This window comes from Jaculus jaculus, chromosome 7 (assembly GCF_020740685.1).
Source record: "Jaculus jaculus isolate mJacJac1 chromosome 7, mJacJac1.mat.Y.cur, whole genome shotgun sequence".
Lineage (NCBI taxonomy): Eukaryota > Metazoa > Chordata > Mammalia > Rodentia > Dipodidae > Jaculus > Jaculus jaculus.
In genome coordinates this window covers 157,013,840-157,026,037 of record NC_059108.1, presented here as the reverse complement: position 1 = coordinate 157,026,037, position 12,198 = coordinate 157,013,840, and the positions used below count along the sequence as shown (strand labels likewise).

Below are 12,198 nucleotides of genomic sequence, written 5' to 3'. Positions count from 1 at the left end.
TCTGGCTTTACAAACAAGGGTCTTTTTCTTTTTTTTAATTCTCGTGTTTTCAAGGTAGGGTCTCACTCTAGCTCGGGCCGACCTGGAATTCACTCTGTAGTCTCAGAGTGGCCTTGAACTCATGGCGGTCCTCCCAACTCTGCCTCCTGAGTGCTGAGACTAAAGGGATGAGGCCCCCTTGTGCACATTTGTGTCCTTCAGCACTTGTGTCACTGTGCGTCTGACTCATGTGGGACCTAGAGAGTCCTAAGTCTTTGTCTAAGTCCTAAGGCTTTGCAAGCAAGTGCCTTAACTGCTAAACCATCTCTCCAGCCCTGGAACACATCCTTACTCAGGAAATATTATTCACTCCTCCCATTACCCAACCTGCTCACCCTTTTGTTAGTTCCCTTCCAAATATTCCCTTTCTGCTTTTTTTTTTTTTTTTTTGTTTTGTTTTTCAAGGTAGGGTTTTGCTCTAGCCCAAGCTGAACTGGAATTCTTTATATAGTCTTAGAGTGGCCTCAAACTCAAGGTGATCCTCTTACCTCTGCCTCCCAAGTGCTGGGATTAAAGGCATGTGCCACCACGGCCAGCATCCCCTTCTGCTTTTAAATTATTTGTGTGTGTGTGTGTGTGTGTGTGTGGGTGTACATGCATGCATATACTTAATGGGCTGCTGGAGAATTGAACCTGGCTGGCAGGATTTGCAAGCAAGCACCGTTAACCACTGAACAATCTCTTCAGCTCTATTTTCTGCTTTTATTTCTCTCCATCTCTCTTCACACACATACCATTTAGATTCTGCATATGAGAGAAGACATGCACTATTTCTTAGTCTGGCTTATTTCACTTAATGTGATCTCCAGTTCTATTTTCCTGCAAATAACATAATTGTATTCCTTTACAGTGGCACACAACTCCTAGTCCATCTGTGGGCAGAAAGCAGCATGTCATCGCTTTTATTTGCTTTGCTCATTCTGACAGACTGGACATCTTTGCTACTTATTTCAAGGTGTTTCTAATTCCTTTGACACTCCATTCATTTGTAATCTTCATGTGTTAAGATAGCTGTATATTAGGAACATGATCTTTTGTGTATGGTCATTACAAGCCACCAAAATCATATTTAGATGTTAAGACAGTCAAGCACGATTTTCTTGATCTGCACCTACCCAGTACGGATGTCTAATACTGCACTTTTCTTTTGGGGGGGGGGCTCAATCAGAAGGACTTGGGCTCCCCATGAGTGGCGCCAGGGAGTGGGTCTTTCCCGCGTGCATCACCTGTGGGGGATTTGCTGCTGGGCCTTTTCTTTTCTCTTCTTTTTGAGGTAGGGTTTCACTCTAGCTCAGGCTAACCTGGAATTCACTATAGTCTTAGGGTGGCCTTGAACTCATGGCAACCTCCTATCTCTGCTTCCTGATTGCTAGGATTAAAGGCATGCACCACCACGCCTGGCTCCCTTTTCTTAATATTTTCTTTTTGTTTATTATGAGAGAGGGGGGCAGGGAGAGGGAGAGAGAGAGAGAAAATGGGCACACCTGAGCCTCTAGCCAGTGAAATTCAGCTCCAGATACATGCACCACCATGTACGTCTGGCTTAGGTGGGTTTTGGGACATGGAACCTGGGTCCTTAGGCTTCACAAACAAGTGCCTTAACCGTTAAGCCATCTCTTCAGCCCCTGCCCTTTTTTTTTTTTCTCAGACATGTTATTATTTTTTTTTGAGCTTGAATATTTATTTTTGTTTCATTTTAAGTACTAAGAAAGCTGCCGGATGTCTTGGGAGGTGGGAAGGAGAGAAAGAAGGGTGAGAGAGGGTAAAGAGAATGCAAGGGAACCATGGGGAGCTGGAGCAGAAGCCCACGGGGAAGGCTCTAGATCCCACAAAGACAGAGAAGTCGTAGGAGAATACAAGGGTGGATCTATGGGGTATGCCTGTGTTTTGTGGCTGCCCTCCACTACATCCACAGGCTGTCAGACATGTTATTTTAATCAGATACAACAGAAGAAAAACATTTTAGAATTAATCTTTGTAGCTAAAAAAAATCTGGTATACAGTGCATCTTCACCCCAGAGGACAGTATATAGGCCCCTTTGCTGGCAAGCACCACTGCCGCATCTCAGTCATGTGTGCACTCTGTGCCACAGGCACTTCAGACTCATAGGGGCACAGTGAACACAGCTGCTGTGGGGTCCAGACAGTGTGGCTTGCACACATTCTCAAGGTTGGGGTGAGGGGTGGTGTCTACACTCCTGTGCTACAGGCAGCACTGACCTGGCCTTTTCTTATTAAACCTTAATTTTTGGCTAGAGAGATGGCTTAGCGGTTACAGCGCTTGCCTGGGAGGCCTAAGGACCCATGTTCGACCCTCCAGATCCCATGTTAGCCAGACCCACAAAGATGAGCAAGTGCAAGGCCGCACATACGCACTAAGTGGTGCAAGTGTCTGGGTACGATTGCAGTTGCTGAAGCCCTGGTGTGCCAATTCCCTCTCAAAATAAAATTTTAAAAATGAAATAAGAGCTTCTCTTCTAAACCTTAATTTTGCTTTAGACTCCTGAAATTCTCTTCTGTAGTGTAACCCAAAATCAAGGGTACACTGAGTGGAGTTCCCTGGGAGGCACTCTCAATTCCGCAGGGTTAGGCTGCATTTCCCACTACCAGATATTTGCATTCACAATTGAGATCCTGCCCTCCTCTGACGCCATTATAGTGGTCCGCATATGTTCAGAGCCAACTACCTTCGAGATGTCCCTTCGGGTACTCACACTCAAGGGCTTCTGCCGCACCTGCGCCTTCCAGCCTCGTGCTCGAGCCCCCAAATACCCACCACTTCCTCTCTGGGGCCTCGCACAGGGCAGGGGAGGCCGCGCTAATTCCTGGGCAGCTCAGCCCTCCCCCCACGCATTCATTCATCAGGCGCTCAGTCTCCCCTCATCAATAGCATCAGGACTTTGTCCTGTTTAAGGCCTTGTCCACTAGGACATTCAACTTTTATCTTTTGGTGTTGAAACACGACCTCGCATGAAGGGTAGGGGGCTCCGCCACAGAGGCACACTCAGATCTATCATTCCTAGTCTCCACCGCGTCCAACGTTCTCCTCTGTCCGTCCTCTCAAGTGAACCAGAGAACGTATACAGAGCGGCGACGGAACCCAAGAACACAGGAAATCGCTACTGGAGTCGGGACACGGACGGTGCGGGACAGAGTTGAAGCGCTAAGACCAGGCGCTCAGATACCTGGGAGCTGGGGGCGGGGCTAGGCGCGCGGAAACCTGGGAGCTGGAGGAGGGACCAGGCGCGCGGAGACCTGGGAGCTGGGGGCGGGGCCAGACGCGCGGAGACCTGGGGGCTGGGGGCTGGGGGCGGGGCCAGGCGCGCGGAGACCTGGGAGCTGGTGAGCTGAGGGTGGAGTCCCTGCGCGTGAGTCCAACGGCCGCGGACGCCGCGCGGGAGCACTAGCCGCCGAGGCTCCGCCCCTCTCGGGTTTGAACGGAGCTCCGCCCAGTGCTTCGCCAATCGGCGGGCGCGCGGCTCCGCCATGGCCACCCTTTGTGGGCACTGATCGTCCCGGCGAGAAGTGGAGCGGCGGGCCGGCCTCGCGGCGTAGGTGAGCGACCGGGTGGCGTGCCCTTTGGCGCCTGAGGCCTGGGCGGCAGCCACGGCGAAGACCGAGCGGGCCTCCCCCGGCCGCCGTCCTGCACCGTCGCCTTCTTGCAGGCGTCTGAGTGACGGGCCCGGTGAGCAGGAGCGGCCTCAGTCCTCGCTCCCTCCCGCTCTCCCCTCCGCGGCTCTCCCTCCGGCCCTCTTGGTGCTCGTTTCGGTCTCCCTCCTTCGGTCCACCCCGCCCCGGCCGTCCTCCCCTCCCATCGTGGCCCCTCTGGCCGCCGCCGCCCCGAGCTGAATTTCCCTTGGCTGCTGCAAACCAAGCCGGGGTTGGAGCGCCTGCAGGCGGGTCACGGCCATTCCTGGGAAGGCAGGCCGGCCTCCCTGCAGCCGCCTGCCTGGTGAGTGTGGAGCTCGCGTCCCTTCCCTTTGTTTATCGACTTCCTTGCTTGGAGAAGGGCACCAAGTGCCCCGCTGTGCCTGCCCTCCCCTACGGTAGTAGGCCCTACTTTCAGCTAAGCTGGCCATTTGAGGCCTAGTGGACACTGCTTGGAGCGCAGCGGTGGCACCCGAGAGGAAGCCTGCAGTGTCTTCCGGTCTAGCCTGGTCTGCGACTGTAGTCAGATGAAGCTGGGAAAAGTGCCGGAGACCTTTTCTAAAGCTTCTCTCCCCCAAGCAGGGTCACCAAGGAGGAGGACTCTCAGAGAACCTGGTCTAGATCTACAGCGCCCTTGTGCTTTCTCTACTGGTGGCCTTTGTATATGACAAACCAGATGGCACGAAGGAGCTAGCCATTGTTTTAAATGAGGTGCAGGAAAAAGTGTCTGCACACATAATTAAGTCTTATGAACCTCCTCCTTGTAACTGTTTTATTTTCAAGGAGTTTGTAGTTACAGTGAAATTCAGACTGCAGTCAGTTAGGTTTTTTTTTTTTTTCAAATTTTTATTAACAACTTCTATGATTATAAAAAATATCCTATGGTAATACCCTCCCACCCCCAAAGGTTAGTTTTTTGTTTGTTTTTTTTTAAAGCGTGAATGGCAGGTCTTGGAAGAAAGCCAGGAAGCTTCCCTTAAGTTGGATTGGAACTTCCTCCCAGGTATAAGAAAGTCTCAGATCCTTTCAAGAACCATAGGAACTGGACTTAACTTTTTAGTAACTTCATGGAAAATCTCAAACATGCTGCAAGTCGTGGCTCACACCTTTAATCCCAGCGCTGTGGAGGCTGAGGTGGGAGGATCCCTACCTCGGTTCTAGGCCAGCCTGGGCTACAGTAAGAACTTGCTTTACGAAAAAAAAAAACAAAAGATAATCTCAAGCAGACATAGTGGCACTGAATTGCTGAGCTCAGTGATCCTAGAAATTTCCCAACTTGCTTCCTTCTCTTAGTTGCTCTTTGATGAAATGTTTCAAAGCAATTGTGATAATGTGATTGAAATCACTATGGTTTTGTGTGTGTGTGTTTGAGACAGGGTTTCATGTAACCCAGACTGGTCTGAAACTCATGTAGCTGAGGATGCCTTGAACTCTGGATCGTCCTTCCTCTACCACCTGAGTGCTAAGATAACGTGTGTATCATCACACTTGGCTCTGAAATTGCTAATGTTGATTGACTGTAAAAACCCAGCACTCAGGGGCTGGAGAAATGGTTTCGCTGTTAAGCGCTTGCCTGTGAAGCCTAAGAACCCCGGTTCAAGGTTCGATTCCCCAGGACCCACGTAAGCCAGATGCACAAGGTGGTGCATATATCTGAAGTTCGTTTGCAGTGGCTGGAGGCCCTGGGTGCACCCATTCTCTCTGTGTCTCTCTGTCTCTTCCTCTGTCTATTGCTCTCAAATTAAAAAAAAAAAAACAAAACAGTACTCAGGAGAGCGCTTGTCAGTGGCTGTAGTCTCAGCCCTGGTGATGGAGTACTGTCCTAGCCACCTTTACTCATCTAATTAAACTTTGGGGGTCGGCAATTCCACCTCGTTCCCGAGGTTGGGAGAACAGCTTCAGGATCAGGATATGGCGGACATGGGTTCCCCTACTTCCCATTTCTTCACCTCAGGTTGCTATAGGGGCGCAATCATTGTTACTCCTGCCTTGCTTCCCATTTCCATTGCCACTGTCCCTGAGCTCTCAAGCCTGTCTAGCCCTTATCTCTGAGCCAATGCTTGGTCTGAAGGAGGACAGAGGGCAGGAGTGAAAATTAACTGTTAAATTAACTGTTAGGCCTTGCTGGCTTTAGCGGCCCTATGGATACCAATTGGAGAGCTATTAGACACTTCAGCTAGATGTGTGGGAAGACTCTTGGTGTGGAAGGAAGGGAGTTGTGGAATACTGATACACTTTATGTAGCACTTAACAGGAGAGCTTTCTGTAATCTTGCATTAAAAGTGTTAAGCAAAAGCCAAAAGAAAAAAAAAAAAAAGCCTGGCGTGGTGGCACATGCCTTTAATCCCAATACTCGGGAGACAGAGGTAGGAGGATTGCTGTGAGTTCAAGGCCACCCTGAAACTACATAATGAATTCCAGGTCAGCCTGAAGTAGAGTTAGACCCTACCTTGAAAAGCAAAACAACAACAAAAATGTTAAGCAACTTCAGGCCAGTCATACAGACGGGAGCTGTGCCCAGGTCAGCCTAGGAAGGCCCCTGTCCAGAATCCTTTATTTTTATTTATTTATTTTTTGACTTAATAAAATTTTATTTTTCCAAATGTACAGTCAGTTGAGTTGAACCTGTTCTTCACCAGTGGTGGGGGCATCTCCGCCCTTGGTATTTCTGATGTAAATCACTTGAGCTCTGTGCTTTGAAACCGGTTTGGTAAGTCCTTTACGAAGAAGCTCCTGTAGGGCTGCCCTGGCCAGGGAACCGCAGATCTTCAGTCTCTCAGAGACCACAGAAGGGGTAATAAGATTATAGTTGGGAAGAACTTCTGTACAGAGTTTGTCATAAGTAACTTTGTCAAATAGGACTAGGTTCTTGAGCTTGTCCCGAACTTTGCCTTTGGACCACTTCTTTTTTGGCCTTGCCCCCAGATTTGTTGATTGGATCTTTGTCCTTTTCCTCCTCTTATGATGGTCTTGTGCAGGTAGTGTCAAGCACTGTGAGGTCATGGATATCCAGGCCATTTTGTGTCTGGGGGGAGCGTGTTGTAAGGAGTCCTACCCTTCCTTTGGCTCTTACATTCTTTCCGCCATCTCTTCTGCATTAGACCTTGAGCCTTGGAAGGTGTGATAGAGATATTGCAGTACTGAGCACTCCGGTCACTTCTTTCCAGGACCATGATGCCTTCTGAGTCATCCCAAGATCACTGCCATCTGACAAGAGAAGATTTTCTACCAAAAGTGAGAGTAGCATTAATATAAGGGTATGAACATTAAGTGAAGTGCTTACTGGGCAGTTTGATAAGCATAGTATATACATTTAGACAGCAGCAGACGTTACACCCCTAAGGCTCATGACCACCCCTGTTTTAAGTTTTCAGTATGGGGATGTATTCCCTCCTATGGGGCGGGCCTCCAGTCCAATTAGAGGGCAGTTGGTTTCCACCGTGACAGGCATCCCACTATTGCACCCATTGGCTCTTTTGGCCTGGCTGGCCAAATACAAGACTTGCAGTGTCCACTGTTGAGTATCTTCACTAGTGTTTTCTCTTTCTCCCATTGAACTGCATGCAGAATGGCTTCTTCCACCCACCTGTTCTTATTCTTAGTCCTTTCATGAATTTATCCCATCTTAGCCCCTGGTTAGCCAAACCAACCTTCCTAGGACAAACCTGCCTTCCGAGTGGGTCATCTGCTAGATTTTCAGTGAAGAGTGGCCAGCAGATCTGTTTGTAAACTAGGGCTTAACTGCCATCACTTGAGCCATTTTGATGTGAGTTCTAATTAAGTCATTCAGAGTTGGAAATTCATAAATAACCAGACACAAAGAGGAACTTGCTGAAGAAGAACCTTTGGAGCTTCCCCCAACACAAAGTGTCTTGTTATAGTTGGACATAATATAGTAATTTTCATTAAGTTTAGCAATTTTCCATCAGTGACTTTAAACACATAATTAGCTTAAAAAATCAACTCTGCGCTGGGTATAGAGGCTCATGCTTGGAGTCCCTGTGCTCTAGAAGGGGAGGCAGGAGGGTCTGGAGTTAGGCCAGCCTGTACTACATAGGGAAGCACTGTCTTAATTCCTCCCCAGATAGAAATAACTAATACAGTGTTAAAAAGACAAAGAACTCAAATACTCAAGTAATTAAGGCATTGTTCATTACTGTAGTGGTAAGCTCCTTTTCTTCATTTACAGAAACACCTGTTGGACGTGGGGCTGTATAGCTCAATTGTAGAGCATGTGATTAGCAAGTACAAGACCCTGGGTTCAATTCCCACCACCAAACAATAATACACCTACTGGTATGCACACCTTGAGAGGCAGCATGGAGAGTGATACCTGCTTGCCCTTTTGGAGAAATAGTCTTGTAGGAAAAATATGCTATAGCCACCTAGTATCACAAATTATAACTTTTAGTTTTTAAGGTAAGTTCTTAGTCTAGCCCAGGCTGACCTGGAATTCACTCTAGTCTTAGGGTGACCTCGAACTCACGGTGATCCTCCTATCACCCTCTGCCTCCCAAGTGCTGGGATTAAAGGTGTGCACCACCACACCTGGCTTTTTTTTATTGTTATTATTATTTTTAATATTTTATTTATTCATTTGACAGAGAAAGAGGGAGAGGGGGAAAGAGAGAGAATGGACACGCCAGGGCCTCCAGCCACTGCAAATGAACTCCAGACATGTGCGTCCCCTTGTGCATCTGGCTAACGTGGGTCCTGGGGAGTCGAACCTGGGTCCTCTTGGCTTTGCTGGCAAACACCTTAACTGCCAAGCCATCCCTCCAGCCCTATTATTATTTTTTATTGTTTATTTATATATTTTTTATTTGCAAGCAGAGACAGACGGAATGGGTATGCCAGGGCCTCCTACGCACTGCAGTTGAACTCCAGATGTATGTGCCACTCTGCATCTGGCTTTACCATGGGTACTGGGAGATTGAACTCGGTTTGTTAGGTTTTGCAGACAAGTGCTTTAACTGCTGAGCCATTTCTCTAGCCCAAATTTTAACTTTTTGTCTTGAAATTATAATTGTTTCATAGGAAGTTGTAGGGAAATGTCAGGAGGTCTCATGCCTGGCCCCCACTCCTCCAGGGTTGGAAGGTTTTGCAGTCAGGTTTGCATTTCTGGCAGAAACACTTGACCAAGTGAAGCTTGTGGGGAAAAAAAAGGTTTATTTTGCTTACAAATTCTAGGAAGCTCCTTGATGATGGCAGGGGAACATAATGGCATGAGCAGAGGGTGGACATCATGTCCTGGTCAACATTAGATGGACAACAACAGGAGAATGTGACAAACACTTGCAAGAGGAAACTGACTAACATCCATAAGCCTGCCCCCAACAATACACTGCCTCCAGGATGGTTTAATTCCCAAATTGCCACCAGCTGGGGACATGGCATTCAGAACACTTAAGTATATGGGGGACACCTGAATCAAACCACCACAGGAGGGAACAGTCCCGGTATGGCTACACACTTGTTCTGGTGCTTATTCCCTCATCCCAGAGTTCCGTGCTTGTCCCTTGAGGTCTGCTGGCCTCATTGCCATCACACTAGTGTTGGGAGAATGGGGTCACAAGATGCAGCCTCTTGAGACTGACCTTTCTCTAGCATATAGTTCCTGTGGGAGTTCTCCGCATTGTCCTGTGTAGTGCTAATTCCATTCTTTCTGCTGCTGACTAGGATCTGTGGAGTGGATAGACCAGTTTCTTCTTCCAGTCCTTAGCTAAAAGGGATTGTTTCCAGTTTTTATTGTGAGTAGTATAGTATGTTATATTCTTGGACAACTTTTTACATGAATCTTGGCTTTCCATATCCTCTGATTAAATGCATAAGAGGTCAGTTAATTATATACAATTGCATATAGAGTGTTACATGCATGGGAAGTGAGATGTGTGACCATTAAAAAAAATCATTTTCCAGCTGGGTCTGGTAGTACACTCCTGTAGTCCTAGCACTGGGGAGGCTGAAGAAAGAGCATCACCATTTTAGGGCCAGCTTGTGTGACATAGCAAGATAGTATCTCTACAACATAAAACCATAAAGAAATTTTATATATATATATATACACACACACACACACATATACATATACATACACACACACACACAAATATCATACATATATTCCGTTTCTGTTAATTTATGTTGTGATGAGGATTGCAGCTTAGAGCTTTGTTGCCATAGACTCAGTGTCCCAAATGGTTTCTGGTACACATGCTGTTGCTTTGTTTTCTCTGTCCTGGTCCTTTGGCTAGGTACTACAATGTGCTAAATGGTGTCTTCCTTGGTTCCCACAGGACATGATGTTTGCACGAGGTCTGAAGAGGAAATGTGATCAGGAGGAAGGTGGGGAGGTCTTTGGCAGTGTCCCTTCCTATAGTCTGCAGCGGCAGTCACTTCTGGACATGTCCTTGGTCAAGCTCCAACTATGTCACATGCTGGTGGAGCCCAACCTCTGCCGCTCTGTCCTCATCGCCAACACAGTCCGGCAGATCCAAGAGGAGATGAGCCGGGATGGTGTGTGGAATGGGATGGTGCCCCAGAATGCAGAACCGGCACCTCTTGACCGCCTGGTGTCTACAGAGATCCTATGTCGCACTGTGAGGGGCCCGGATGGGGAGCACCCTGCTCCTGAACTGGAAGAAGGCCCCTTGCAAGGCCCAGCTTCTGAACTTCCCACAGTCAACTCAACACATGGGCCAAGGAACCCTCAGAGTAGCCTTTGGGAGATGGACAGCCCTCAGGAAAACAGAGGAAGCTTTCAGAAGTCATTGGACCAGATCTTTGAGACGCTGGAGAACAAAAATCCAAGCTCTGTAGAGGAACTTTTCTCAGATGTGGACAATTCCTACTACGACCTGGACACGGTATTGACAGGAATGATGAGTGGCACCAAGCCGGGCATCTGCAACGGGCTGGAGGGCTTTGCTGCAGCCGCCCCACCTCCCAGCTCCACCTGCAAGTCTGACCTGGCGGATCTGGACCATGTGGTTGAGATTCTGGTGGAGACCTGAGGGGGAAGGCCCCTGACAAGGACAAGGTCATGCATCCTAAACAACATCTCACTTGTACTGTACCCACACCCACACACAGCCAGGAACCCATTCCTGCTCACTTGTTGATTTTAAAAATATCTTGGGATGATTGTTATTAGCAAGGGCTATAGCTGCTAGGCCTGTCCCACTCTCTGGGAAGGGCAGAACAGAAGCCGTCACCAGGAACTGGATGGAGCTCACTGAAGGCTTCTTGGGCCTGGACCAGGTGACATTCACAGCCCTGAGCTCATTTTCCCTGTTGCGTCAGGGTGGTGTCACATAGGGATGGCAAGCCACAGCTGAGTCCAGTCCTTTTTTAAAGTAGATAGATGACCTTTCTAAAATTAAGTTTTCTATGTTTTGACAATATTTTTACTTAAGATATATATTTTTAAACTTTTTATACTTTAGATCTTTTCAACTATTTTTTTAAAAGTATATTTTTTCTACAAACATCCTTTGCTGCTATATTAGAAACATTTACAACTTAAAAAAGTAAACCTGGTTTAAGGTTAAATTTGGAATTTTTTGTTTGTAATGATCTTTTCTACACTCCTGAGGCAACAGTGTACGTGTGTTTGGATTTTTCTTCAGTTTTGTGTGGGACCCTGCTCTGCTCCATCATGTTCCACATTCCAGGAGAGTGGGATGGATTAGAGTCAGAGGCATGCACAGCTATCTATCCTACCCTACTTCCTTCACTATGTCTGCTATGCAGCCTTGTTCTCCTGGACTTCATTGTGCCTGATGGCTTTATTTATGCCTATTTATATGTAAATGCCACCGAAGGTCAAAAATCTGCCTGTTGGTCTTCAGACTGGGGTCTCAGGTGGTACCTTCTATTTGATTCCTAGAATGGCCCTGTACTGGTTGTCAAGAGGGGAGGCCAAATGTGCAGACAACATCCAACACTATGTGTTTCATGCCAGGGAAGCTGCTGGGTAGCAAGCATGTGTGCTTGGAAAGCAAGTATCCCATGCACCCTTAGGCTGAATAATGCCTGTGCTTGCACCATTGAATTGGTGCTAGAACATTTTAAAGATACACTTGAGTTTAAAATGAAAAGGTCTGAACTGTATTCATTGTATGGCCCCTTGATCCTGGTGTGGCTGCACCAGCTGCTTGTACTTCCAGAGGGTCCTTTTGCCTGCTCAGAGGTTGGACTCTCCCATGTCCATGTTGCCTGCTTTTCTTGACTTCCCTATTTCTGAACCTCAAAGGTTTGTTTCTTGCATATGGCCATTTTTTAAAAAAAATACCAACAATGTAAACCTCACTTTATTAAAAAAGAATTATCCCACAAGCAAAATGTGTGTTATGAATTGTCTACCATCTCCTATATCTTGACTTTGTCTAGTTTGTATTATTTATTATTAAGCAGGAATGGATTTACTTATCTGACCTCACAGAGTTTAAAGCAGAACTTCCCTTTACTTTTCACCATCTAAGGGTGTTGACACAGGTCTGTTGTGCAGGA

The 12,198-nt window shown here is 47.3% G+C and overlaps 1 protein-coding gene across 5 annotated transcripts; it reads left to right on the top strand.

Moving 5' to 3' along the window:
- The first annotated feature begins 3,477 nt into the window (after positions 1 to 3,477).
- On the top strand, positions 3,478 to 12,030 carry Cdca4 (cell division cycle associated 4). 5 transcript variants are annotated; one of them, XM_045155487.1, is made up of 2 exons: positions 3,478 to 3,594; positions 9,984 to 12,030. In XM_045155487.1, the coding sequence occupies exon 2, from the start codon at positions 9,987 to 9,989 to the stop codon at positions 10,698 to 10,700; it is 714 nt and encodes a 237-aa protein (XP_045011422.1). In that variant the 5' UTR covers positions 3,478 to 3,594; positions 9,984 to 9,986; the 3' UTR covers positions 10,701 to 12,030. The 5 variants fall into 5 exon arrangements, with proteins under 5 accessions (XP_045011422.1, XP_045011421.1, XP_045011424.1 ...); XM_045155486.1 differs by lacking the exon at positions 3,478 to 3,594 and adding an exon at positions 3,620 to 3,991; XM_045155489.1 differs by lacking the exon at positions 3,478 to 3,594 and adding an exon at positions 6,886 to 6,921.
- Positions 12,031 to 12,198: the final 168 nt, after the last annotated feature.